Source organism: Temnothorax americanus, unplaced genomic scaffold (assembly GCF_048541705.1).
Source record: "Temnothorax americanus isolate GAGA-0224 unplaced genomic scaffold, ASM4854170v1 Scaffold124, whole genome shotgun sequence".
Taxonomy (NCBI): Eukaryota; Metazoa; Arthropoda; class Insecta; order Hymenoptera; family Formicidae; genus Temnothorax; species Temnothorax americanus.
In genome coordinates, this window is record NW_027509258.1 from 114,635 (window position 1) to 141,868 (window position 27,234).

The 27,234-nt window shown below is 43.7% G+C and overlaps 4 protein-coding genes and 1 long non-coding RNA gene across 24 annotated transcripts; 2 read left to right on the top strand and 3 right to left on the bottom strand.

Annotated features, from left to right (window-relative positions):
• Positions 1-953: 953 nt before the first annotated feature.
• On the bottom strand, positions 954-13,163 carry LOC143893635 (uncharacterized). 11 transcript variants are annotated; one of them, XM_077399220.1, is made up of 14 exons: positions 12,925-13,163; positions 11,404-11,502; positions 11,153-11,232; positions 7,185-7,338; positions 6,870-7,083; positions 5,958-6,195; positions 5,508-5,812; positions 3,769-5,404; positions 3,357-3,646; positions 3,172-3,256; positions 2,741-3,083; positions 2,357-2,597; positions 1,430-2,292; positions 954-1,169 (listed from the first exon to the last, which is right to left on the bottom strand). In XM_077399220.1, exons 4-14 carry the CDS (start codon positions 7,310-7,312, stop codon positions 998-1,000), a joined length of 4,515 nt encoding a protein of 1,504 aa, XP_077255346.1. In that variant the 5' UTR covers positions 7,313-7,338; positions 11,153-11,232; positions 11,404-11,502; positions 12,925-13,163; the 3' UTR covers positions 954-997. The 11 variants fall into 11 exon arrangements, with proteins under 11 accessions (XP_077255346.1, XP_077255343.1, XP_077255347.1 ...); XM_077399217.1 differs by having other exon boundaries at positions 12,918-13,163; XM_077399221.1 differs by lacking the exon at positions 11,404-11,502.
• On the top strand, positions 11,374-13,872 carry LOC143893650 (uncharacterized). Its single transcript, XR_013255879.1, has 2 exons — positions 11,374-11,512; positions 11,842-13,872. It is a non-coding gene; the product is annotated as an uncharacterized LOC143893650 (long non-coding RNA).
• On the bottom strand, positions 13,837-21,820 carry LOC143893636 (angiotensin-converting enzyme). Of its 6 annotated transcripts, none has more exons than XM_077399228.1 (13): positions 21,680-21,820; positions 17,925-18,134; positions 17,669-17,833; positions 17,511-17,592; positions 17,280-17,420; positions 17,009-17,191; positions 16,784-16,878; positions 16,533-16,684; positions 16,304-16,431; positions 15,966-16,212; positions 15,791-15,880; positions 15,606-15,713; positions 13,837-15,483 (listed from the first exon to the last, which is right to left on the bottom strand). In XM_077399228.1, exons 2-13 carry the CDS (start codon positions 18,123-18,125, stop codon positions 14,907-14,909), a joined length of 2,169 nt encoding a protein of 722 aa, XP_077255354.1. In that variant the 5' UTR covers positions 18,126-18,134; positions 21,680-21,820; the 3' UTR covers positions 13,837-14,906. The 6 variants fall into 6 exon arrangements, with proteins under 6 accessions (XP_077255354.1, XP_077255355.1, XP_077255350.1 ...); XM_077399229.1 differs by lacking the exon at positions 21,680-21,820 and adding an exon at positions 21,500-21,636; XM_077399224.1 differs by lacking the exon at positions 21,680-21,820 and adding an exon at positions 21,216-21,454.
• Positions 19,906-26,426, top strand: LOC143893638 (sphingosine-1-phosphate phosphatase 2). Of its 4 annotated transcripts, none has more exons than XM_077399241.1 (6): positions 21,819-21,928; positions 22,940-23,102; positions 23,352-23,962; positions 24,084-24,285; positions 24,368-24,592; positions 24,697-26,426. In XM_077399241.1, the coding sequence occupies exons 3-6, from the start codon at positions 23,467-23,469 to the stop codon at positions 25,112-25,114; spliced, it is 1,341 nt and encodes a 446-aa protein (XP_077255367.1). In that variant the 5' UTR covers positions 21,819-21,928; positions 22,940-23,102; positions 23,352-23,466; the 3' UTR covers positions 25,115-26,426. The 4 variants fall into 4 exon arrangements, with proteins under 4 accessions (XP_077255368.1, XP_077255367.1, XP_077255366.1 ...); XM_077399240.1 differs by having other exon boundaries at positions 21,844-22,453; XM_077399242.1 differs by lacking the exons at positions 21,819-21,928; positions 22,940-23,102 and adding an exon at positions 19,906-20,045.
• On the bottom strand, positions 25,278-27,174 carry Pih1d1 (PIH1 domain containing 1). 2 transcript variants are annotated; one of them, XM_077399244.1, is made up of 8 exons: positions 27,150-27,174; positions 26,853-27,028; positions 26,691-26,781; positions 26,426-26,608; positions 26,163-26,335; positions 25,819-26,043; positions 25,569-25,718; positions 25,278-25,482 (listed from the first exon to the last, which is right to left on the bottom strand). In XM_077399244.1, exons 1-8 carry the CDS (start codon positions 27,157-27,159, stop codon positions 25,447-25,449), a joined length of 1,044 nt encoding a protein of 347 aa, XP_077255370.1. In that variant the 5' UTR covers positions 27,160-27,174; the 3' UTR covers positions 25,278-25,446. The 2 variants fall into 2 exon arrangements, with proteins under 2 accessions (XP_077255370.1, XP_077255369.1); XM_077399243.1 differs by having other exon boundaries at positions 25,278-25,718.
• Positions 27,175-27,234: the final 60 nt, after the last annotated feature.

Genomic DNA, 27,234 nt, shown 5'->3' on the forward strand with positions numbered 1-27,234 from the left:
TTTTCAAAAATAAATTTTTTCTATTGTTGATGCAGCTGCATTTGAGTATAAAATATGATAAAAGTAGATTATTTCGTTAAATCATGACACCAAAGTTATGTTAAAAAGACATTTCACATTGCGTTAGGTTGCATTAGATGTAACTGATAAACTACGTACATTGCTAAATATAATTCACAACAGACTTTATTTGATTATATCATATATCACATATATATATATATATATATATATATATATATATAAAATTTATATTTATATATATATGTATCGGGAAATACATGAGAGAGAAGCATGTAAAAAATGTGATCGCCGCCATCGCAAAGGTGCATACCGTGAATGGCTTAAATAAAATCACAAAGAAGAATCGCGCTGATGCGCGATGCAAAAAGTATAGACACAAATAATTTACAAAGTCACAGTATTAAACATCAGAACGAAATATACACCGCGCGTTCGCATTAATAAGCTTAATCACCTAGAATCACAGTTACACACACACATTCATAATATGTGTAGATCAGTACACACTGTTTTCGGCTTTTTACTCGTCAAGGATATATCGAATCGTTATCCCCACATTTGTACATCGCTCTAAAATAAATGAATCTAAATAAATATAATGTCGTCTAAAAAAAGCTTATCTTATGACTAGGTGATATATCTCTATATCTTCGATGGCGCCGCTAGCGATAATACTACTGTCGCATTTCGATAGAAATAAAAGTATTCGCGATTAAGCTTCGATTAAAAGTAACTATGCAAATGCGTGATAATGTGTATTATCTCGTACGGCTTAAAAACAATTTTAATACACTGTACATCACTTATTATATCGTCCTGGGGTATTCAGGTAATTTGCACTTTTCAGCTCGTCCTCTCTCAGCAATTCTCACTTGTTATCTTCGTTCCGCTTCCGAGGGTGAGATTACAGTTACGGCTGTTGGGTGGGACCACGGTTGCAATTGCGATCGTGAAGAGTCCTCGAGAAGAGGGGCTAAGTTTGAACACTGCGTACACATGCTCGTGGTACCAAACCTCTTCGATCACCTTTCGCGCACAATAACCACTTATTATCCACTTCTAATATTACTTTCAGTTTGTCCCCCTCCGCGAATGAGAGATGACCGGTGTCCGACGGTATCCTATGAGTGAGAGTACGGACTTCTCTGCAATCGAGACGCGCGAACCGTTATCGTATAGATCTAAAGGAAGAAAGAAAGAAAGAAAAGAGCTAAAGTACAAAGCAGAACGGTAACAAAGGTAGAAAAGCGTAGCGTAAATAAACGTATAAACAAAAGTTACATTATTTCGTTTGTAATGTAGCTCGTGTAAATAAATAATATATATTGCAACCAATATAAAAATCGAAAAAAAAAGGCAATAGATTCTAAAAAATAGTACATGCTCGTGAACTATCCGTACTTACTTGTGTGGATGTTTCGAAACTGGTGTCCTCGAAACGGTGGTAACAGGTCGCGGTAGAGAGGTCGAAACGGCTCGTCTGTGAGGTGAGATTAGATTCTTGTCGTTCGACGTTACTCCGTGCGATTTATATGGTAAGGAACTCGGGCGTGCAGTGTGAGTTCGCGTCACACCTAGAGTATCCTGATCGACGCGGCTGGTACGACGCGTCACATCTCTCGCTTTCGTATCCGTAGATTTCTTTAGGGTTGTCTTTGTTGTAGGAAGGCTAGCAGGTTTCTTTAACCCCGAAGAGATTCCTGATATGGGTGATTTTGATGATTTCCCGGCGATATTCGCCGCAACATTGGACTGCTTCACTGGTGATGTGAGCAATCTAGGTATTTTTGATTTCCCTAACACTCCGAATGTTCGAACCGGCGAGGAAGGAGTCATTACGGCGGATTGGACCTTACTACCTTCCTTACCAATCATCAATTCCCATTTTTCCTGCAGTTTTTTGAATTTTGTTTCAGCAGGAAGACCATCGTCGTCACTCGGTTTAATATCAGGGCTAAAAAGTTTAGATTGTGGCTGCTTGTTTGCTTTCTTATTTAGTGGGGAATGTTCCAAGCTGTCTGTATAATCTTCGGAATCTTCGGAAGTTAATTTGTCCAACGCATAAAACGCCTTTGGATTTATTGCACTGAAACGTTTCTTTGCATTCTGAAGATCCCCTTTATGCACGATGCTGCATTTATCATCCATGTTGTAAGCAATGCAAGATCTTGGTCGTGTCTTTTTCGGGCTGGGAACCATTCCGCAGGATTGCGTTTCTTCACTCTCAAGGTCTTTCATAGTCAGATCAGTGTTTCTGAAGCTCATAGCCTACAAAATCGTCGAATGAACGTATATATATATGTATAAGAACTCGAGCGATAGGTTTACTTACATTCATAGTATGATTATTCATATTCCCAAAGCTATTTTGCAACTGACGATACTGATAGAGAAGATCCAAGTGAAATGGACAGAATGCAAGCGGATTTAGGATGTATAATAATGAATCGACAATTTCTCGGACATTGGCATTAGCTAAAGCCGCGACAAATAAGCTATTGTTATTGTAGTGTTTCCGTAAAATTGATTCACGTGTACATAAATACGCAAACCATGCATCCAGAGCTCTTAGGCTAGAAAAGAACAGAATAGGAATTAATTATATAATCAATTCGATAATAGAATAAAAATCGGAGATATTATACATAAGAAATGTAAATGGAATACATGATAATTTCAGGACATATACATGTACAGAAAGACTAGCGATTCTTACTTTAGCAAGCCGAATACAAATGCATGGAACTTTAACATTCCCTCTGTAATAACATCTTCGCCATTAATTCTCTGCACTAATTCATTTAATGTCTTCGTAAGGGGTCCTTGTTGAGAACTAGCTTCGACGACCTGCCAAACGCTATTAGTAATTGGTCCAAAGGTGGAATTCAAATGGGGTTTCAAGCCATCCGACATAATAGCGTATAAAGCTGGGCATAAATTACTCAAACAGATTTGCGCACACTCGTTTCTTTCATTATAATTGGGACGACTATGATTGGAGTCGGCGTTCCAATACTTTAATAAAAGATCCACCGCTCTATTTACAGACAACACCATTTCTGGAAAGAGTACACCACATTAAGGATTTCGAGATATTTTTATGGGAATAATATCGATAATATCAGATAATGAAGAAAACGCGCATACTTTTTTTCTCTTCCAGTTCTACTGATCTATCCTCAGCCGCCTGATCGTGGCTTTGTTCATTTACGACGACATTCAGATTATTTAGCTGAAATGAGTAAATATTCTTACATGTACGCTACAACGGAGCAAGTATATGAATCAAGAATCAAAAATCCACTCGTGCTAAAATTAATATAGTGGTTTACCTTGGCGTCCAGATGCTTTTTTCTTTGCTGCACGGCAAAACTGACGGTTTTTCTTTGCGATTCTCCCATATCAATATTTCTAATGAGTGGATCTTTGTTCATTTTTAAAGCTAAAAATTTTCTTACATATGATCTCACTTTAACTTCAGCATTGTCGATATCTCCGTCGCTACTTTGCGACGAGATTGCGCTACGTTTCAAATATTCTTCTAATTGCTTGATGTCATCGTCACTGTGTTGAGAAGTTTCCGATTCCACATTCGCGTTATTCGTAATATCATTTAATTTTTCTACAATAATTATATTATCAGGCATATTAAACATATATATATATATGTCTCGACAATCAAAAGCAATTCGTAATAAAAATCTGAATAAATATATATATAAATGTCAAATGATTCATCCTTACCTTTAAGATATCTCTCCGCTTCTGTCTCATCGACGTCCTTCTCCGAATCGATCGTTCTTTCGCGACATAATAACTGCGAATCATTATTCACATAGTACGGTTCTTGCAAGGACATTCTCTTGTTTATTTCCACAGACTGTTCTTCCGATTGTTCGCCCACGTCTCCCATCTCAAACATGCTGTATCGTTTACTCGCGAGAACCTTGTTCTTTCGCAAAATGCTCCTCGGCAACGGTGGTCGCGGCGGTACTCTGCCATTATTGAAATCAGATTCACCTTCGCCTTGCGGTAACGATACGGATCGCTTTGGGAGAGACGGATAGGCTTGCCTCGTTTGATTGAGTCTGTGCATTTTCTTGTCGTTATTCACTAAACTGGCCTCCGAACTAATACTGTCATAACGATATAAATACAACGGATTGATCGCATTGTTCGACAATGGCTGCTGATTCGTCGAGGAATCGGTTAAAATCGTCGACGAGCCTCTATACCCGGAAGATGGTTGCGTCGCGGTGCTGCTCGTCGATGAAGTATTGTTCGGTATAATTTCGCTGATCGGTCGCGTCTTGTGACGCATCGGCGGGGACAGGCAGAACAAGGGCCGCTTAACTTCCTCATCGATATTAATGTATCTCGATACTTCCGGTACATCGTGCAAAATCTTTTTGTATTCATACGGCAGAAGGAACGTCAGCGACTCCCAATCCTTTACGTGCGCGAATCCGCGTTGTCGCAGAGCGTCGATATCGTTACACGAAAATGGTCTACCCGAACGAACGGTACGTTTCCATTCCATCTTCCGTCCATTTTTGTCAAATGTGTGCGGTTTCAACGCGATATTATCCATATTGGCATCCTTAACTTTAAGAAACGACAGGTCGGGCAACGTATAATTAGGATACACAACGTAGACAGGCTTTTCGTTAACTATCGTTTCTCGCAGGAGAGGACCATGTTTCTCTTTCGGCGCGGTAAAAATTAAGGAAGTTTGAACCGCGTTGTCCTCCATTTCTGCATTTGCTTGTATTCCGGTTGTTCGACAGATCGGGGGTTTCTTTTCCGTTAAGCCGGCGGCCCAACCGTTCTTCGGCTCGATGGGATCGTTGATATCGAAGCTCCGTTGATCGATCGCGCAGTCCGACTTGGACGTACTCTCCGAAAGTTCTTCCACCGATGCGGATGACGCCATTTCGACTTTATCATCTTTGTTTCGTATCGCACACTTAAAAACATTCAAGCTGTCTCTCTGATTTTCCACGTCACGATTATCAGTCGCATCGCGCTTGATCCAATTTATAGAGAAATCGTTTTCGAGCACGCGACGGTCACAAATGTTATCTCGACCGTTTTGCCGTTGTATCTGAGTGTCGGTGTTGGTCGCGCTGTCGCTACCACCGTCGCTAGTGGGCCAGCCACCGTTGTCGCTAACGGAATCCGACTGATCCAAAGTAAGACTCATTCCCTCCACGCTCATGCTCTTTTGCTTCATGAACAGTCTGACGAGACTTAAATTTTGCAGCTTCTTCGTACCAGCATTTTCCCCGTTGTCGGAACTTTCCGCATTCGTCGAACGACTCATCGCGGATCCAGAACTATGCAACCGCTGCATATGGTTGCTCGATTCGGCGGAATCAACCTGTCAACCGACGTATAAACGTTATATCATAAAATCACGGAAAGTACGATCGTTACAAGTTCGCGTAAGTAAATTTATCTAATTTATCCGTATCTACACTTACGCTAAAATTAAGAGGTATATCAGTACGCTGGAATTCACGAACGCGAGAGAGATCCGGTAAGCTTTGGCTCCGTTTATTCATCCCACCAAGCGTCAGATCAGCAGCGCACCGTGAGATATCTGGTATCGCGTTATTATTGCCGGAAGGATGACGAGTTATTACTTTATTCATAGAGGAATGTTTCAGATTACTCCACGTCGTATATATCTTTGAGTCCGAACATGCCATTGATAAATCCAGCATAGCTTTCACGTCTTTCGGCTTCGCGTAAAATACATCTGGTGATTCATAAGTCTTGTGTTTATCTAAAAATAACGTGAGTCGAGCCTCGTAAAAGAAACGTTCAAAACGTTTAAAAAAGGCAACGTATTTTCACGTATCAGTGTATCGGTAGACATTTAAAACTGATTTGGCGTATCGGTCTATCTCTACACGTGGGCTATACATTACCATGATTTTCAAAATCTTGAGAGCCATCCGAATACATAGTCACGCTTCCCTCAAAAGCGATAGTATAATTGTTTTTATTATTCGTTTGACAGGTGAGTAACATATCTTCGCAGTCCAGTGAATCTACGCTATAGCTGCCACCCGGTGGTAGCATCGGTGTCTCTTTTACCGGGGAAAATAGCAACGACGACTTGCATATGGATATCGTATCAGCGGTGGAACATGCGGAATCTTCTCCCTTTAAATAGTAATATATCATCCACATCTGTATATACGTAGTACCAGTCAAGATTTCAATTAACCAGATACTAAATAGGATTATGTATTTCAGGTATTAACTCTTATCAAACGTACAAACGTTCATTCGAGATTAATATTACGTAGTCGGTATCCATGCAAAAATAGAAAAAGCGGACGTAAGCGCGTCAGTAAGATGGGTTGAATATCAAATGTATGGGGAACACCGTTTGTAGCACGCGGGGTTGCGCTTCCAGCCGTTGTCATACCTGGCTACCGGTACGAGGGCTGACGGAGGAACCGCGGTCAAGCTTTTCCACGACAGATCCAGATACACCGGCATACCGTTCCCTTCGACAGTTAAACCGCGGCGATAACGGAACATACACCAGACTTGGAACGTTACGTAAAAAATTTTAAAATAAAACGCGAAAGTGCGCGCAAAACCGGATTCCTATTCGACGTTAAAGCTTCGCGTAAACCGCCACGCAAAGTAACGTCGCGACGACGTAAATGTGAAACCGACGAATGATCATTTTAAACAACCTTCCCGACAAGCGACAGACATTTCGATACACATTTGGCATATTTGGCATCCGTCAGTTTACATTCGGCTTAGACGACGACGTTGCGATAACGGGAGTTACGTAAATTTATGCCGTATCGAGTCTTTACTTCGGAACGTCGAACTGGTTCCGCGCACATGACAGGCAGAGCCGTAAGGAGGGTGTGAATGTCCGCCGTACGAAAGCTCTCCATGTCAATCTCCGCCAGATTAGCGTCCAAGTTACGAGCAAGGTCGTCATAATAACCCAGATCCTTGGGAGAATAGGATGCGGAAAGCGACGAAAGAACACTGGGATGGATACGTAGTCCTCCATCTCTGTATCTAGAAGCAAGGATACGCGTCAGGGTACGTACAATACCTCGCCTCGCAGCAATATCGTCGAACGACAAAATAGCCCGAGATGTGTCGACGCGCGTACTTACCCATAATCGACAAACCATTGATATTCAACATTGTCTTGAACAAACTCGGAGCCAACGAGATCCCGCTGGATAGACGCCGTCGCCGGGTTAGAATTGCAATCCGATCCTGGAGTTTGCGGTTCTTCCATTCCTGTTACGCCTTCTCCCGCGACGCCTGCGACCGAAGAAGAAACTGGGTCATCGTACGCGTACAGCAACGAGAAAAATATGTGTTTACACAATCGAGTGGAAAGACAAACGTCGCACGTCGCAACGAAAGGTACGTACTCGCGTACTCCGCGCCGAGTAAGCGCGTGCGTAACGCAGCACGCAGCTTCCTTTCGCTCCCTACGTAAAGCACCTACGTTGATTCGATCGCGACTCGCGACGAAAGAAGCGGCGGCGGCGAGATCCGAGCAACCGAGCCGTCGCGAGAGGCACGGTAGCTTTCAGCGGCATCGGCACCTGGCGGAAGGACGCGAGACGCGAGCGTCCGTAGGAGGACTCGACCTGGACCGCCCGGACGATTCGTCGGTTCGCGTCGTAAAAGTCGTGGAAAAATACGACTCGCGCATCGCAGTTTCGTAACCCTAGTCTCGCCTCGCGTCAGTCGCGCGTCTCCCTCTTTCTCTTTCTCCAAACGGTCTAACCTCTCCCCGTCAACTTGGAACGAGCGCGCTCGCGTACCCACCACGGGATTCCGTCTCGACACAGATGACAGACCGTCCCGTCACATTTACAATCACGGTTATCGCCGTTATTGGGTTACGATCGCGCGTGCCGCGTTCTATGACGTCCGCGATCCGCGACGACCGCGACCAGCGAGCAGCGACCAGCGTATGCTCCGCTCGTTGTTCCAGCGCGGTGCATCCCGCACCTTCCCGCGTTCTCCGTTCGGCGTTCTCTGCGCTTGACGCGAGATAAGGGAAACGTCAATTATATCCAGATACCGCGTAGGTCGATTAGGAGAATCGGGAGAGGGGAGGCCCAGCGGGTGAATAGAAATTCTGAATTTAGGTATGATATATAAGTACGAAAAAAAGTAACGGCGAACGAGAACGGGAACAGATAGGTTACAGATATTGTTACAGCCAGTTACAGCTGTCTCTCGACTTATGCATTTAATTTTTTCGGCCGCCAAAATTTTTTTTACGAGCGTGCAATAAATCTACGTTCCGCACGCGCGCGCGTCATCGGATCGTTGGCGAGATCGCGCACGTCGTGTGTGTACGTGAATATATTTGTTTTTTATTTTTTACATATAATCCTACAGAGTGTCATTTCCTCCACAATCTACGACGAAAGAAAAATAGCGCGTCGCTGTTTTACAAACGCGGAATTATTTAAACGTGGCCGACACGCCTGAATCGAATGGATTTGACGCGAGCTAGGTGGACGCCGTCGATGCGGCGGATGCAGCGCGACGCGGCAGGGAGCGACGGCGACGGAGCGTTTCGCGTCCTTACGTTTTCGCGAGACGCATCTACAATCATCGCCATAGGATCGTCGACGCTGCTGCCTACGCTTGGGCGACGGGTTCCCGCATCGGCCGTATCGGCTATACGAGCTATATCGGTCGCACCGCCCGCGTCGCCCACGTCGCCCGTCGCAAGTGGGTGGCGGCGGCGGCGGCGGCGGCGGCGGTGGCGGCGGCCGCGCCGTGGGACTGCTGGGACTCGTCCGGCCCACGGAGATCTCGGCTATCTTCGTGACGATGCACAGCAGCAGCACTAACATCGTTCGACGACGAGTGCGACGAGTTAGATTCGCGCTCCCGGCTCCCGTGGCCCGTGCGCGCGCAACTGAATCACCACGTCCAAGGGTCCAAGTGCAGCGACGATATCGCGATGAAGTCCGCGATAGCGAGATAATCGTTCGTTCGCGCGATTTCCAAGCGCAGCGATAAGTCCTCCGCGTTTTTTTTAGCGCGACGCTTGACCTGAGATGCGTTTTTTGTTTTTTGTTTTTTGTTTTCACGTCTCGATTCCGTAGAAAGCTTCTTTAGTGTCACGTTGCGTCCCGAGAGGGACCGAGACTACCGAGAGGCGATCGACATCGTCGACGTTGGGCGCGCGAAGCGAGAAAAGACGCACCGCGAAACGATTCATCTGAAATATCATCAGTATCCGCTATATCCTCGCAGCTTAGAGCTCAACGACGTACCATTTAAGATCGTTAACTACGTAGGCTATAGGTAGTTGGAGTTTGCCGGTTTGCGTGGCTGTCGCAAAATTTCCGTCCACCTACGCTCCCAAATATCGCAGCCGGAGTAAGAAACTGCGACTTAAATTAAGCTGATTTAGAAGATTTAAATTTTTGCGCAGTCTCGCATAGAAATGTACGATGCGTAACGCGCGTCACGTAGAAAGTCTAAGCATACGCGTAGATTATGAAAGCGATAATCCGTTATAAGTTAAAGTTAAAGACGATATTTGACAATCGCAAAACGTTCTTCGCGAATGTTATTATTATCAAAGTCCATACGTATATAAACTGGATAGAATCGTTGAACACGTTTCTTTAAAGATCTACTGGAACGTTCAACGTTCCGTATAACGTAACTACGCGATCGGTAGTTGCGAGTCGCGAACGACCTCGCGATGAGTTTTGCTGCGGCGCGTTCGGTGCGTTCAACCGTATTCGACACGTAGCGCGTTCTAATGATGTAAACGCGCAACAACGTTATTGTTTGAAATTCTATTTTGAAAGCAAGTTGTCTAACGTATTTCGCGATTTTGGAGATATCTCCCAGGCTCTAAGCTCCTTGGACACTCGGTTCGTCGTCCGTCGTCCGTCGTCCGTCGTGATTCGCGAAGCGAAGGTTTTCTCCCAAGATCAAGCGGTCGAAGTAGTCGTACCAAATAAGAAACGAGATAAAATCTCGCTCGGAAACTCTGAACAACGCACCCGCCCGATCGCCGGCGCCGCGGCGCCGTGAAACGTCATTCGCGCGCGCACAAAGAGAAACACCCTACTTCCGAAGGACGATCGACGCGATCGCGAGCCGCGAGCACGAGCGCGACGCGGCACTCTTTTCGGCACGCGTCGGTAAAACCGCGAACCGCGCCCGGCGCCAGCGGACACGCGCGACCACTTTTTTTCACCGCCGAAGATCGGCCAAGATTATTTTTCCGCGACGGGCCCTGAGTCAGACTGTTCTCTCGCGCTCTCTCCCGCGCGTCCCGCGTCCCGCGTCCCGCGGGAGGGCGTTTGCACACGGCACCACGCGACGCCGCGGACTCTAATCTCTATTAATAAATGCTCGCGCCGCCTCTCGTATATACGGGGGCAGAACAGGCAGAAGCGGAGTGAATGAGAGTGTGAGAGAGAGAGAGAGAGACGGACGAGATGCGGAGAGAACGGACTACAGCAGGCGAGCCCGTATATAAGTATGCAAAATCGAAAACTCCGGAGCGGAAACAAGCTTAGCCGACAATAAGTTTTTTATCGCGGCGGCCTTAATCGCGAGGATAGAAAAAAGGGACTTTAGGCTATTCGTCGTGAAAAATCGTTGGAAAAAGTTGGCGGAAACTATACCGGCGAGTTTTTATCTTGAATTTAAAAACTAGCGTGTTCTCGATCTCGTAGGAATGACCGCTGCACGGCCTGCACGCGACATCGCGTTTAAGGCCTTATTTTTACGTAAGGCGGATTACGAAAAAATTTGAAACAACATTCGCGAGACACCAGCTCCAAAAAATCTCCAGTCGTTGTATCTTTCGCAAATTTTAAATTGTTTTGTTTTCATATCGCAAAAATGCGCGCGTCATCGATTCGACAATCGCCGCACGTAAATGGTCGATTTACGTATGTCAACGCGCACGTAAACAACGTAACGCCGATGATACTCGCAGATTGAGTTTCGCGCATCTGCAGCTTCCCTTTTTATCGCGACGCCGCCGCGCCGCGCCGCGCCGCACGCGTCACGCGTCACGCGTAAACGCGCAAATCTGTTGACGTCTGCTGATAAATAAGAGGGTCCGACTTACCACGTCACGTTCCGTAGCCACACAGCCCACACCCCGCACGGCCACGCACAGTCGGACGATGTCCGCGTTAATAACTTGACCTGAAAATATGTCATTTGCTTATCTCACGTTCGCCACAAGATCAGCTAAGATACGTTTGTCCTCGTCGGTCCTCGCGCTTTAAATTTATTCGCGATGAAATCGTTATATATAATAAGTAATAGAGAGAAATATCGAGCAGCGAATAATGCGACGCGGAAAAAAGTGCAAACCTGTTTGCCGACGTGACAGAATCCAAGCCGTGGGTTCTCGGATACGACGGTCGTTTTCGCTTTCGGACGACTCGGCTCAACGACTCAACGGTACGCGGCCTGCGATAAGGTACTTTACGTCACAAGCTTCCATAATTCTATCCGGTACGTTGGCCGCGTGAATGACGTTAATGACGACGCTGCGAGTAAAGACGATGGAACGTGTAGGGATTGAAGGTGCTGATTAAGCTAACGATACGTATAAGATGATGCACACGTCTCTCGTCTCTCCTTCCCTACTTGCACGCGGCCCGCGCACCGCAAGTACCTACAAAGAGGCACGAGACGATCGACGACGTTTCGCTAATTTAGTCGACTCTTTTCGAAATCCAGATAACGCGATATATGTATAAATTGAATGTTTTCTACTGTAAACTAATTTAATTGTTAAAATTTCAGGTATGGCTTTAGTCGTCGTTGCGTCGAAGCCTTCAGCCGCGGATGGTCAATAGCTGGCCGTTGCCACCGCGCGCTGCCTGGAAGCGCGGTGTGAGAGGCGATTTTCATCTCGGTTTTGGCATTTATAAATCGGAACTCCCGCTCCCGATTCCGACATTTTTAGATGCTGCGTTTAGATGCGTAAGATTAAAGTCTTCGAAAGAGCAAGAATCGTGTCCTTTCAAACTGATATATATTTTTTTTTCCAGAAGAGAGACTGAAATTTTAGAGAATGCATTTTTTATGAGATGAGGGATCGAGATATCTGACGAAACTTAAGAGAACTTGTACTTGTATTTGTTTTTGTTTTTGTTTTTGTTTGAATCAGAGAAATGAAGGAAGATATAAAATATAATGATTTTGCAGTCGTTAGAAATAGCAAGATTCAAGCGCATAACTTATAATTGGAAACAAAAGTATTAGGCGGAAGGAATAAAATTATAATTTATACGGCAGTTATTGTTAATGCGCGCGCGTTATATAACATATATCAAATTAAAATCCGTGCGAGCGAACGGATCGCGAGTTCTCGAATTTAGAATCGTCCGCAAAGAAATCGATACATTATTTATAGTAGTGAGTACAGCAAAACAGTCGAAGCAGTCGAAGCTCAACTCGGCTCAACTATGCTAACGGGAACTGAATCCGCGCTGATATTTCCGTATGCGTAAAGGTGTGAACACTGTGAATGATGTATCGCAAAAAGTTTTCGATGTACATTTGCTCGATGCGACGGCTCCTCCACCGCGCCACGGCACCGGTTTGAAGAGCGTGTCTCCTCATCGATTTTACAGAGGACTTTCGAGGTCAATGACGTACGTCTCGATGATTCTCACGATAGCCAGAGAGGGAGAGAAAGGGAGAGAAAGATGTGCGAAAACCCGAATCTCGCGGCGATCTCGGGCGAAAAAGACGCGAGAAAGAACGCGGTAAACGCCCATGCAACGGCCCAAGTACGCTCGCGTCGCGTCGCGTCGCCGCGCGGCCAAAACCAGTCGATATCGGAAGAGACTGCGGCATAGGTACTCACGACTCACGACTCACGTTCGTGACGAGGAAAGCGACTGATGGCCGTGCCGCTCGCACGTCCGACAAGTACATTGGGACATCGCGGCGAGGGTCTTCGTTGGCCCTTTCGTTAAATCACAAATTCGCGACCACCGACAACGTCGCGCGTTATTTGCCGATTATTATCGAATCTCAAGGCGGGACACACACTTTCGTAAATGTATATTCTGAGTCACTGGAAACTGGAATCGAAGTCGGAACCCCTCCCTGGTCGCGACAACCCTCGTGCAACTGCAAACGCGCATGCCTCTGCGAAAAGGGGATGATCCCTCTTTCCACCTCGAAGTGCTCGAGATAGTCGAGGTTCTCCTCCTTCGTCTCGCGCACCTACAAAAGTACGAACGTCGAGACACGTGTCTCATTCCGGAATTGATATAAGCCGGATTTTTTTCCACTCACATATATCCGGGAATAATATAGCGATATAATTGCGAATGCTCAATTATATTCCTCTCGAAAGAAATTAACGACAAAGATATCGACGTCGCCAATCGAAACGTCATGGAATAAATATTAAGTTTAAGCTTGGCGTAAAATAACTTGTTATTTATCGAGATCTTTTCTCCTCGATTTAACACGTCGTTATTATTATTAATAAATTATTTACCGTCGACCAGATCAGATGCACCGAAAACATATTTTATCCCAATCGACAAAAAACACTGTAGTCTGAAATATTCGCGAAAAAAAAAAATTCGCGCGATAATATTAAATATGAAAATATTGAGAGGGTTGACTTAACTGAATAGTTTGTTCCACTTTTGATTCAGCGGAATCAGATCAATCATATTAGAGTTGTCGAACCGTTATTGATTTCTGATAAATATATAATTGTGTAAATATGTATTAAGAAAGTTGAGAGAATATTCATTTAACTTGGACACGAAGTAAAGGTGAAATTATAATTTTATTTTGACGATGAAATGTTTATTTAATTAATGGATACAGTATGTTTCACGCTGTACCTCTACCGTTCTCCTACAGTTCCTACAGTCTGTATATACACTTTTAAGAAATTATAGGCAAAACCGCGCGATTTCTTTGGCACAATCGCATTGATTATACATTTTTTAACTATGGAATATTTTATGGTTCTATCGAACAGATGTGTCAAGACAGATATATGAGATATCTTTATAAAAAAATATAAATTTTTCACAATGATACGTATAAACGACGCACGAGCACGATACTTGACGATACTACAATATTTGTAGAAAAATAGTCTACTTATGCTAAGTACGCTGAAATATTAAACCTTGCATAATGATTATCATTACGTATAAGCTCTGTAACCTCTCAATTACCTATATATTCTCTTTCATTTGTAACTATCGATTATGTACAACACTTATATATATAACTTTCTTAATTGTGCTATCATCGTAATACGACGGGAGCGATAAACCAGTCATATTTGAGGTATAGATTTGGCGTTACAAATCAGAAAACTTATACATATACATATATGTATGTATACGATATACGATATAACCATATTTTTTATATATACATGAATATTATTATACGATAGGTATATAAAAAATTGCGATCGCATTTTATTCGTTTAAGATCCTTTGTGCTACTCGTATAAATTGTTGCAATTACCTAGAACGATAGGGTAATATATGAATCGATCGAGAGACAAGTCTATTATCAAGACTCGTAATATCAAAGGAGCAGCTAAAAGCTCATTCCTAGGTAAGATTCGGAGGTAGGAGGTAGAAATACAAGGCAAATGTGATTGAGCTACGTGATCGTTAGCGATGTCCGAAAAAAGTGGACGTAGCCTACGAGGAACGTTACTGAGGAATGCGCGATGTCGAATGCTCCAAAGAGCGATTAGAAAATGACTCCCTTAAATGAGAGGTATCGTTGCGATGATAAGTTACGTGATTAAATTCTCTTAACGCCTAAATGCGAGAAATAAATATATTTAGTAACAAACATTTATACCGTCAAACGTACCGTCTGTTTTTTGGCGTTTTACGACATCTTCGTCTTCCGAACATCGCAATGATACAAATGACTACTATCGCGATAAGAATTGCGCTTATAGCCCATACCGCTTTACCAGTACTAATCTTTGGCGCGTTATTCTCCGTACCGTTCAAAACGTCGGGCATCGACGACGATGATTCGTTGAAAGAAACTTGTGTTGGCGAGTTCAACCCAGGATTGTTTTTATCTTCTTTTATATATATGGACGATTTCGATTCTAAAGATTTTTCTACCTTCGATCGCATGTTTTTCGCGTTACTTATCATCTTGTGCGACGTCGCTTTTGTCGTAATAGCTGTCGGAGGCGTTGTAGCGGGAGTATCGATCTCTCGCAAAATATGTTTCTCCAATTCTTCGAGTTCTTTATCCGCCGTCGCTCCAGACTTATACTCGAAATCGTCTTCGTTTTCTTCGATGAATTCTTCCAACGGTGTAAAATACAGAACAAGCGCATCCGCAGATATATCGTCTATATCAACGAAGTTATTCAGGACATCTCGCCACTCGCGCGCTCCACTGTGTTGAATCATTTTTCTATACATAGTCATGGAACAATTAACAAAGGTTTATCTCAAGAGCACGTTCTTCACAGAAATGCACCCACGGAACGTGTATGCATATATGTATTATTATCTTTATATGTTGTACCAACTTACATTATATTGCCGTTTATTAACTTTCCGTCGATATCGTTGTATCTGACTTCGGTCGAATCCATATTATATTCATATAATTGAAAAGATAGCATTGTGCCGAGAATTTTGCTGCATTGATAGAATATTTTTGATTATCGCTGATAGATATAGGATAGTCGTATATTTCAATACATTAGTATACTTACGGAAGATACGGTTTATTTCCAACGATATAACTATCGTCCATGAAAGTAGGATTATCCATATTAAGAGAGGAGATACCTTCGTACTCTTGCCTTGGGTTATATAATACATAATTAAAACTTTTAATAATTATAGTTATATGTAAACTATATGAATTTCCAACAAGTATTACAATACCTGTACTTCCACCAAGATGCTATCAAATCTGCCGGATCTGTAATATACTCTTCGATCGCATTTAATCTCCATAAATCGGCGGAGTAATAATATGCTAATCGTGGGAGTACATTCAGAGCGGTTATCATTAAAGACGCGATCATTCGTTGCTCGTTATCCTTACTACCGTTCATTAAATGAGTACGGTCGAGCCACGCAGGACTTGCCGATAGTATCCCAAATAGCGTCGATATACCTTCTTCTAATCCTGTAAGACCAAATATTTTTTATGTGGCGAGCTCTTTTAACATTTTACGGACAATTGACGCGCGTCTTTAACAAATCCAATACTCGCTTACCCGAGTACCTGTTAACCGTATCGAGAACAGGAGTGTTTTCTACGGTCATTTGATTAAATAATACTTTCCCAACGTTTTCATGCGCCGTCAAGAACGCGCTCGTTGTGGCTTTGGAACAAGTAGAAACTCTAAAATAATAATTCTCAATTTAGCAAAGCGCTATTAAAAAAATATAAATAACACTAGGCGGACGATAAATGTTCGAAATTGTAGATTTCGATATACGTGCCTCATTGTACCCTCGCGACAAAAGTTCAACAATCTGGACGGGCATTGTCGGTTAAATTCGCTCTTATCCCAAAATCCCGCTTGTGGAACTTGTTTCAACAATATTGAACCCAAATTGGACGCAGTCTTGTACAAAGATTTTCCCACGTATTTCTATATAATATAACAGAAAATTTCAGGTGTCGATACAAAAGCGTGATCGCAATCTAGCGATTGTAAGTTTTAGCATAAGCACGAAACAGCAATCTCTACCTTTCTCCAGAGATTTCTTTTGAGATCATAAATTAATTCCGAGTAGGGTAACGCGTCTGACGATACATCCGTCCAGTCGTGTCCTTGTAAGCTACCTTTCGAGTGCAAGTAAAATATAAAAATAATAGTTTTAAAAGATAAGATTTCAAATTTTACGTTACCACGCTCAAATGGAACACGTTAACGGCAAATTCAATTCATTGTTCCATATCGTTGCTATCTTACCGAGTAAATAAGCTGGAAGGGTATCATTTATAGCAATATCGTACTTTCTAGCCAAGTTTGCACCGATAAATTTTACTATCTTTTTATGAAGATTATCGATCCGACTCCATTCACCGTGTATTTTATCATATCCATCCGAATATCCTGACAGCATTTCCCAATATTTCTTAACATTTTCCATCCCTATACGTGAATATTTGAATGTTAATTCAAAGTTTTTAAAATGTACACCCTTATTATATCTACGTAATATGTTTTCATTTATATCGACCATTTTGTTTCGCGGCTTCATCGAGGAGTGGCAACGTGTTCGAATACGTTGTCACCAACGGTACAAATTGGCGATACCAAGCGTTCCAAGCGGCTTGTTTATCTTCTAGTTTTCCACTGTGAGAGAGTAAATATTCCACACCTAAAATCATACGATTACGAGCCAACGTTGTATCGCGTAGTTTATAAAACGTACCGAATCTTTATCGCAACGTAATTAATAAAAATATACCTTCTCGTGAATAGTTTCGCGACTTATTCACGCGACTGACACGCGATCGTTGCAATTCCACGACGCCAGCGAAATGTACAAGCTGTATGTAAGATACGTGCAATATATACGTTAAAGTCTCAGACCATTACGTGGAATCCGAAAAAAAAGCCTCTTACCTTCTTCCAATCTTCATCTTTTAGCAACGTGTCGCCAGGTTTCTCAATCACGTCATATTTATATCGAAGAGATGGTTTCAGCTGTTCTTTTATATTCTTAATTTTATCGATTACCTCGCTTTTCTGCGTTTTTGTAAATTCTGTATAATTATATTGCTGCATTTCCTAGAACATAGCGAAACACGTGTATCTCCGTTTCGTCTCATAGGATAGCGAGTCACAATTGTGCGTCGAGCAACGCGTTAAATATATTTACCCATGTCGATAATGTTTTATCGGAAGGTGACACGATAAACGACCACTGAACATTGGCAATGTTGTAACACACATCTTCATAATCCAACTCGATTAGTTCGAAGAAAGCTTTAGCTTCGTCCTCCTGGAGAGTTTCTTTGCGCGGGGCAGTGGTTACGCAGACAATAAGATTCAAAGCGATCCAACTCCATTTCGCGAACATCTCTTTAGTCTGCAAATAAAAAATATGTGTTTGCGTTTTTATTTAATATTTCAAATTCTCTGACGTGGCCACGGCACGTTATCGCGCTTGGGTATATATCGAGACGTATCCTATCATCGGACTCGCTTTAGCGATCGTGCGGAGAACGAGATGTATCAGCGATTTAGGCCCATATTCCGAACGTACTTTTATCGATAAATGCGCGCATTTAGCGCATATAGTTTACGTCACGTATACTTTAGAATTTCAGAACGCGTAGAATTTTAGAAATCACGTGGAGAACTTGGAAGCATTTACAGCCAGGTGTGCTCAGTGTGCTGTAATATCGCGGCAAGCGAGTTAGTCATCCGCCCCGCTATCGGTCACGATGACTCGTTCGATGCGCGTAAATTCTAATTCTACGAAAAGTAAAACGTTAAAGAGATCATCTACGATGAATTTTTTCAAAACTTTTCTTCAGATAAAAGCAATCGTTAAACGAAGGAAATATATTCAAAAGGGATTTAAATAACGTACACATACGTGTGTTTTACAAAGTTGATGGTTGCGAAACTCTAATAGATTTATATTAAATGTCATATTAAAATAAATGTCATTGAATTACATTAAACGGTATTACAAAACAAACTTTGACGAGGGATAAATTAGTAAAATGACAGATTTATTTAGAATTATTACGTAACAACGAGTTGCTCGTGGAGCGTCGCTAATGCGTGGACGTAACAGTTATTTCGCAATATATATACCAAATTTTGCGGTCACGCGGAACGAACGCTGATTCTTGACGTCAAGCTCGCGGTAAACGAAACAATTTAGTCGCGCGTGTCTGTCGCGAAATCTTGAGAAGCGTATATTGGGAAAAGTCGACGCGAGAACGCGTTCATACGTGCTTCGACGCAAGCAGAAACTCTAAAACCGTGACACTTCAATTTAGTAGTGCCGTTAAATCGTAAGAAATGTATAACGGCATGAAGTAAACGAGGCAACTTTGTAAATATTTCGAAAGCTAACGGAAATAATAAACAGAGAGAAAGAGAATTCAGATACTCCGCGCGACAGAGCGAGTGAAATTTATCGTACGTCACGCGCACGCTTGATTCGTCGTATATTACCCCGATCGCGAGATATAGTTTTGTCTCGGCCACGCTCTCTCGCGACGCGCGACGCGGTCCAAGAATCGTCCGTACTCCGTAGTCGACCGCGAGAAACCACGCACGCGCGATCGATCGCGACGACGATTTTTCCGTCCAGCTACTTGGGACATGGACATTTTCTCCGTCCGTGCGACGCGAACGTGATCGTTAACGTCGAAGAGAACGAAAAGAAACCGGTTCCCGCACGCGCGCGCAGAAGAGCAACGGAAAATGCGAAAAATATCGTAAAGTCGTCTGGAAGAATATTCAATTTTCTCAGACGGAAAAACTTTTCGGACGACCTTTTTTAGCGCGAGTTCTTTTCCCGAATAATTCAAAAGACTTCTCTCTTCAAACTTCTTTCTCTTTTGCTATTTATAAATGCAAATATCTGGGAAAAAAAATTATAAACTGTAAACGAGGAAATAAAATACGCGACCCCTTCAACCTCCGAGTAGCTTCCACGCGCACGTTTCGCGTTCGTCCTCTTTCCGTTTTGTTGGCGAACTCAAATTTCCACTTATAAATTACGTTGGTTGTAGTGGGACGCCAAAATAACTTTCACGTTTATAATCACGTCATTGGGACGAATCGCGTTTCGAGGTACGTCTCTGAAATATTTCCCAACGTAGGTCCTAAACGTAAACACTTTTTACAAGGACGCGCGTCGAAAATAAAAACAATGTAGGTGTAAACGCGCGCAACGAGCGATCAGTGATTATTTATCTCTCGTAGGACGGTGCGACGATTAACGTGCAACGAATGCAAATACACGAAAAAAAAGAAGGTATTTATCCGCGCGAAGAGAATCAGATATTTTCGTTTCGCAATAGTCCTCGTATTTCTTTGTGCTTCGCGTTGAAACGAAAGAGTCCGCGAAGATTCAGATTTCGAGGCAAGAGTGAGAAAAGGTGGGAAGAAAAATATAGAAAATGCTGATGCAGACCGAGAGTATTTACCTTTTGTAGTCGAGCGTCGTCGCGCTCGACTCCCGCGTTTTCTCAGTTCGTTCGTTCCGCGGGCAGAATGTGGGCAACGCGAGTCGTCGGTCAAGAGAATGAAGAACGAGCCGAGCGATCGTCAGTCCGACGAGCGAGAACGCGCGGGGCGCGGGACCGCGGGATTGTCTCACGCTGGCACGCTGGTCAAAGTACGTCGGTCGTCGGTCGTCGGTCGTCGAGCGATTAGTAGGCTCAAGGAGGAGGGTCCACCGATCGACGGACTCGCGGCTCGTGCTCGTGCTCGTGCTCGTGGCGTTCGATAGGCCGGCGCGGCGGCGGCGGCGGCGGTGCGCGACCGCGGGTGCCGCGTTATCGAGACGTCCGAATACACGTCCGTGCTCCGATCCTGACACCGTTGACCACTGGCTGCTGGCAGTCGCGCCGGCGCGAAGCACGTCTGTCGCGCGACTGACCGCCAAGTCCAAGAGTCCGAGCTGTCCGACCGGACGGAGCTGTCGATCGGACGTCCTTCGCGTCGCGCCACTATGTCCAACGGTCCAACGTTCCAACGTCGGTGCGCGACGAGGCGTATCTCGGACTCGGTAGCCTCAGCCTGCCTGTCCGTCCCGCGTTGCTCCCAGTGGTCACCGTCGTCGGTGACGTCGGTCGATCACCTGCCGCGACGTGCGACGTGCGACGCGCACCATCGCACTGACGCCTGACGGCAGTGACGGCCTGTAGGCGACGCACTCTCGTCCGCGCGCGCCCCGTAATGAGTAACGAACTCGCAACTGATCGTAAACAACGTAACCGGGGTATGGGAATACGGCTCGAACTGCTCGAAGCTGCTCGAAGCTCGATACGCCGCGCCGCCTCACGCAGCCCGGCAGCCCCGCGTTCTTGGTTGCGCCACTCGAATAGACATATATTTTGGGCTGACGCGATACCGACGATACGCGCTCTCTGACCTAACAGCGGATATAGCAATGTTAGCAATTGAGATTCTTGAGATATACTTTGACGAGTATTCGATGTAGGATGATGTAAGAGATAAAGATGAACGCACTACCGCGCGCACTCGAACTCGACCGCATCTACATCTGGTATTCCGGACATTCTGGATATTCTCCGATGACGATCAATTCTGATGGTCGAGGTCTCGAGTTACAAGTTACCTCGAGTCGGTATAGTTACGTTTCGACGTGACGACGAAAAGTCGCCTCGTTTACGATCGCTTGGCGACGATCTTTTCTAATTACATTCCGAATACGTGTATACGTGTGCACAGGCAAGTACGTACCTGCGCAAAAAATGTATCTCGTTAAGGAACTTGTGACGCAAATGATGCAAATCTCGACGGAATACGGAATATATCGCGTCTCGACGACTCGCCGCGGCCGAGTCGCTGCCAAAGCGGAAGCTGTGGAAGCGGGGACGTCGAGTCGGGACACTCGGGACTGATTTATGTCTATATACTTACAATTACGATTACTCGCGAAAGCCGTGGTCACCATTGGTCTTTCCGTCACGTGGCGTCGTCAGTCGTCATTGTCGTCAATCGTGTGCCTGTACTGCCCGTTTCGCGCGACAAAGGTAGTTCTGGGTTCTGGGTAGTTCGGCCTTGGCCTCGGCGTCGGCCGGTCGGCGTCGACGTCGGCGATTCCAGATAACCCAGATTCCAGAAGGGCGGTGATATCGCTGATATCTACCGAGTACCGATCTACCTACGGTATCCGTGCGACTCACGGACGTGCCGCTCGACCGATAGAAATTTTAGGCCGACGTATTTATATCGCAAAAAACAGCTGCAAAAAAATTAATTTATCGCTCGTACATATACATATATACATACGCGTCACGCGTCTTTTGCCGCGCTATCGACATATACGAAGAGCAAACCGCGACGAGGTCTCTCTGTTTTCGGCGGAATCGTGATTTTTTTTCGTTGTTCCACTACCTCCAGACGCGGTAGACACAGACATGGCTGACGTGGGTGGCTCTGCGAATGTGCTCGACGATATATAACGTGCCGCGGACGAAAGATCGTAGATCGTAGCTGCGTAGCTGCGTGCCTGCGTGCCTGCCTAGCGTTCGTCCGATGAACTCTAACCTCTTTTTCAATCGTTGAACGTAAATCCATTGTTATCGTTATCCCGCAATCCCGCTCGCCGCCGGTTAGTTCGCTCGAAGATTATAGGATTATTCGACGCGTTCGCGATGACGACGACATTGACGATGATTGACGATACTCTCGGTAAGTTTGCCATTGGTTCCACGCCATTCGGAATTAAATTCGATATCAACGTGAATTTATTCCGCATTTTAGGAACGTAAAATCGGTGATTGGGATCATCGTTCGACTCTGTAAATATTAAGACGTTACGTTAGTAAACGATGACGATAAATCGAGCGTGTGTTAGGTTGATTGCATTAGGGGATGATCTTTTAACGTTTCCTAATAAATATTGTCATACAATATTACGTCGTAGTCGGAATATTTCTATCGTTGTTACGTTACGCTATATATGTATTAGAAATTAGATTCGTCGCGTATAACGGTCCGCGGTCTACGGTCGGCACCGTCGCGTCGACGGCAGACGGCAACGGCACTCCTCCGTTGTCCTCGGTCCCGGGGGACTGGAACCTGGAACTATAGTGGAACTCCTGGCTCCCGGCTCTCGGGTCCCGGTCGGTACGCCTTAGCCTAACCTAATCTCACTATTCTCATTCTCACTCCAAGCCAAGCCCCATGCAGGCCCCGAGCGCTCGTGTATCGCGAACAAAGCGATAAGCGATGTTTGTAGGGGTAGATATCGAGTGATCGTCACCCCGCGTCGAGGCTTTGTCAAGGATTCGGTCGATACAACGGATTACGAAACCTTCGAATGCCCGCTCTTTGGCACGTGTGTACCATTTTGGGTAGTTCTGACCATAATTTCTATTTACGTATTACATTTGTCTTACGTGTCACGGCGCAGATAAACGTTCGTCGATTAAACGTAGCGAGGGGGAAGCGAACGGTTTGCGTTTTGAAAAGAACTTATTTTTATCGATCAGCCATTCGACGTACGTTGCGTCAAGTTACGTCACGCACACGCGCGCTCACGCATTGTACATACATATACTTAAGGCCATTAACATTATTTATGCAGATCGTTCGGTGGAATGCTCGTGGCCGTGAGAGAGCTATATTGAAAATTCTTTAAAAAGAAAAAGGAAAAAGAAAAAAAAGAAACCAATTTTTAAATTCGACCACGTCCAATAAGAATGATATCCAATAAGAAGCTAATGAGAATGGTGGATTGCTTAAAGGACCCCCAACTAGTCGCATCGATACAAGAATTTTTTGGTATCAAAATACATTACGATAGGCGTAACGAAACGTTCCAAGAGCGGGAGAAAAGATACGCTTACGCGAAACGCGGCGACGACGAAGCAACGCGTATTTCAACTTGCCGTAGTAATAAAATAAATGGCTGTGACGCGAACGGCGAACGACTGACGGCACCCGCAAAGCGAATGAATAACCCTCTGGAACAGGGAACGAATGACGAGCCAACGGTCCGACGCGAAGAAGCTTCGACGCGTTCGGATAATTCAAATTATGCGATCGCCGATCCATTTTGGTATTATACATTTGTGTTTGGAACCGAGTTAGGGGACGAGGTCTTCTACTCAACTTTTATACCTTTCCTGTTTTGGAACGTCGACGGAGCTGTTGGTCGAAGAGTAGTCTTAGTATGGGCCACTATTATGACCGTTGGTACGATCGCGCGATACAATTAAAAACAATGACGATCGGATGAGATGCGCGCGCGCGCGTAATAACTTCAACGTAATCTATCTTCGCGCATCTTTTTAATTTGTATTACGCGCATTTTCAGGACAGATACTGAAAGACGTGATACGTTGGCCTAGACCAGCGTGTCCTCCGGCGGTCAGATTGCAAAATAAATGGTCGCAAGAATATGGAATGCCATCCACTCATGCCATGGTTGGTTTCGCGATACCATTTAGCGTAGTGTTGTTTACGATGAATAAATATATTTATCCATTTTCCGTCGGCTGCGTTATTGCGTTTCTTTGGTAAGTAATATATTGTAGATGCCATATATTTGCTCGTCGACTTTCCGTGTTTACGTAAAATAATCCAACTTGACTCTTCTAGGTGCGTACTTGTCAGTGTGAGCAGATTATACCTGGGTATGCATACCGTGCTGGATATTGTGGTCGGCTTAGTACTAACGATTGCGTTAATGATTCCGTTGGTACCCTTGGTGGACGTAACGAATTCTTACGTCACTACGAATTTTTGGCTCGTAGCGACGCTGATCGCGATCAGTATTGCCGTTATCGTATATTATCCAACTAGCTACGAGTGGACACCCACTAGGTAGATGTAGATAACGCGTCAACCGCAACGTATGTCGAGTGGGGACACGCGCGGTTAAATTTGAAAGCTTGTATATTTTATAGATGATTTTTAATTTGTTTCAGAAGCGACACCGCCATGATTGTATCGGTCGTAGCGGGAATTCACGCGGGAGCATGGCTCAATTATTACACCGGTCTATTAAGGGCGTCGCAATCTTTGCCGCCGTTTCGTATCGTTTGGCCGACGTATTCGATGCTCGGTCGTCTGATTGTTAGAACCGCGCTTGGCTTTTCTGGCGTTATTGCTACAAAAGTCTTCTGCAAATCTTTTAGTTATATTACGATATGTGGCGTATTGCGAATTAATTGGAGGGAACTTATAAAATGTCAAGATTATAATGGTAATCGAAATAAGGTGTTCGTCGATCTAGTCTACAAATATCTAAGTTGTTTCATGATAGGTATAAATACGGTGTATCTATTGCCACAAGTTTTTAGCATGATGGGTATCGAACGACCAGCATTTTACACGGAAATGTGAAAAACTTGACGTACGATCCGTCGTTCGATTTATATTGCGCTCTGTGAAATATATTTTACGTACCTCGTTTGTTTATTAAGTTTTTGTAACTTGGCAAGGGATAATTTTTTACTTTTTCAGACATATTTTTTATCCTGATATAGAAAATATTTTTTGTCTCAAAAATTTGTTTTATTAACAAATGCGCGTTAAAAGTTTCAAGTATAACGAGAATTCATATTTCGGTCACTTTAACAACGTGATTAAAATGCGCGAACTAAAAACGAAATTAACAAAAATTTACTTTAAAGTGGGAGATAAAAAAGAAGTAAAATTATTCGTTAATATTAATTTTATTTTTCTTCTATCAACATATCTATTCGTAACACCTGGAAAATGAGAAAATATATACGTTACGGATATCATAATCTAAAATATAAGAAAAAAAAAGAGAAAATAAAATATAAATTCTCACCCCAATATTGTAATCTAGATAAGCTTTCGCGTTATCCGCTTTGAGCGTGTACGTATATGGAATTGAGACGTCGTACGAACAACGAGCTTTCTCATCCGTGACATTTATGCGATCAGAGTTGATCAATACTGCTATATCCTCGACCGAAATCTGCAAGTGACGAGTGCGCGTTACATTTATCTTGTCCGACTGAATGTCGTTAGCGTTTGACAACTCTGGAATAACTCCATTTAATAACTTTGTGACTAACGCTTTTTGGCACGTCAAATAAAGCGATTAAACGCTCAGTTGGGCCTTTTGCTGGTTCTCTTAAAATTACGTAACCCATTTTTGCCGTATCGCCATCTCGTAGATTAGCATTCTCGCTGTCGACAGGTTTCGTAGACCGCGAAATTTCCTCGATCAATGACTTGTGACTTTGTGGCTTTTTGGGTTTACGATTTTCTACTCTGTGTTGTTGAAGTTTCCCCATTACCTAGAATAATACATATGCGTGTGAATTCAACTACGAAATAGCATACAAGTGTGACTACGTTGAGTAAACATTGACAAGTTTTAACAGTTGAATCCTCACCGTATCCCTTACATGCTTACCGTACGATTTTTAAGAACAACGTAATTTTCCGTATCAATCTCTTTGTTAAATTTATCCGCCACTCCACTCAGTATAACTAATGTCGTAAACGCCATGAAATGTTTCTTTTCTCGACATTTTTTAAGATACGCCGTATTCAGCGCGACGTCGTATGTCGCGCTGGGTGTTCCAGCTGTAAAGAAAAACAAAATTTTATAATTGACACGTCGCACGTGGCATTGTTATTACGATATAAATAAAAAATTGAAAGGTTTTTATTCACATTTATCTGCTTCCATTCTTTCAAAGCCGATACTCATTGGTATGGTATAAGCAGGTACTTGATCGTTTAGAAGCTCGAGTAGTTTGGTATCGGATATATCTTCTGGTGGTGGAATTTTATCGGACGTGCATATGTTGACAAAAATTTTCTCTTTGTCAAGCGTTCTGGTTTTCACGCAGATGCCTGCAATTCGTATATTACGTTATTGTAATCGAGCTCTTATCTGTGACGAGCAATGTGCGAAATGTGTTGCGCGGATACAGACCGGGAATAGGCTGCACAAGAATAGATGGTGGCGAATCAAATTGTTTCATCATCTCGTCCATTTGCTGATTTAAAGTATCCCTATTTTTATCCTGCCAGAAACAGTCAACGTTCAAAGTATCGATCGTATACGTAAAAAAATACATCTTTACTACATACTTACGAATAATAATAAATTTTTAGCCTTAATAGAGTCGTCAACTTCGAGGAAAGTGGCATCATCCATAATTGCTACGCGAATCCAGTTAAATATAAATATATAAACTGTATTCAGATTCGTGTTTCTCTCCGAGATGAGTGGTTTCGGTAATTCGAACAACCAGATAACCTCTTCGATACCTAATGAAAATGTAAAGGAAATACCACGTGCGTCGTCATACGTATGCTACTCACTGCTCGGTACTGGTTGCGTTCCAAAATTCACTCTGGGTAACTAAAATCTATAGTTTACGTCACGTACACTGTAGCATTTTAGTTAACTAGAGTGAATTTTGGAACGCAGCCCTAGGCACGAGTGTACTGACCCCCTCTACCTCTACCTCATC

What these genes read in the sequence shown, in the direction of transcription:
- LOC143893638 (XM_077399242.1), top strand. Translation starts at nt 23,467, where the DNA reads ATGATATCCAATAAGAAGCTAATGAGAATGGTGGATTGCTTAAAGGAC. An exon ending in GGCCACTATTATGACCGTTG is followed by an intron (nt 23,963 to 24,083) that starts GTACGATCGCGC and finishes GCGCATTTTCAG; the next exon opens with GACAGATACTGAAAGACGTG. An exon ending in TGCGTTATTGCGTTTCTTTG is followed by an intron (nt 24,286 to 24,367) that starts GTAAGTAATATA and finishes TGACTCTTCTAG; the next exon opens with GTGCGTACTTGTCAGTGTGA.
- LOC143893635 (XM_077399212.1), bottom strand. Translation starts at nt 8,900, where the DNA reads ATGTTAGTGCTGCTGCTGTGCATCGTCACGAAGATAGCCGAGATCTCC. An exon ending in AACCAGTTCGACGTTCCGAA is followed by an intron (nt 6,196 to 6,869) that starts GTAAAGACTCGA and finishes TACTATTTAAAG; the next exon opens with GGAGAAGATTCCGCATGTTC. An exon ending in TCAAGATTTTGAAAATCATG is followed by an intron (nt 5,813 to 5,957) that starts GTAATGTATAGC and finishes CGTTATTTTTAG; the next exon opens with ATAAACACAAGACTTATGAA.
- Pih1d1 (XM_077399243.1), bottom strand. An exon ending in AAGAATGGAAGCAGATAAAT is followed by an intron (nt 26,336 to 26,425) that starts GTGAATAAAAAC and finishes TTTTCTTTACAG; the next exon opens with CTGGAACACCCAGCGCGACA. An exon ending in TTGTTCTTAAAAATCGTACG is followed by an intron (nt 26,044 to 26,162) that starts GTAAGCATGTAA and finishes GTATTATTCTAG; the next exon opens with GTAATGGGGAAACTTCAACA.
- LOC143893636 (XM_077399224.1), bottom strand. Translation starts at nt 21,293, where the DNA reads ATGCGGTCGAGTTCGAGTGCGCGCGGTAGTGCGTTCATCTTTATCTCT. An exon ending in TACATCGAATACTCGTCAAA is followed by an intron (nt 18,135 to 21,215) that starts GTATATCTCAAG and finishes TTTTATTTGCAG; the next exon opens with ACTAAAGAGATGTTCGCGAA. An exon ending in GCATCTTGGTGGAAGTACAG is followed by an intron (nt 15,881 to 15,965) that starts GTATTGTAATAC and finishes ATATAACCCAAG; the next exon opens with GCAAGAGTACGAAGGTATCT.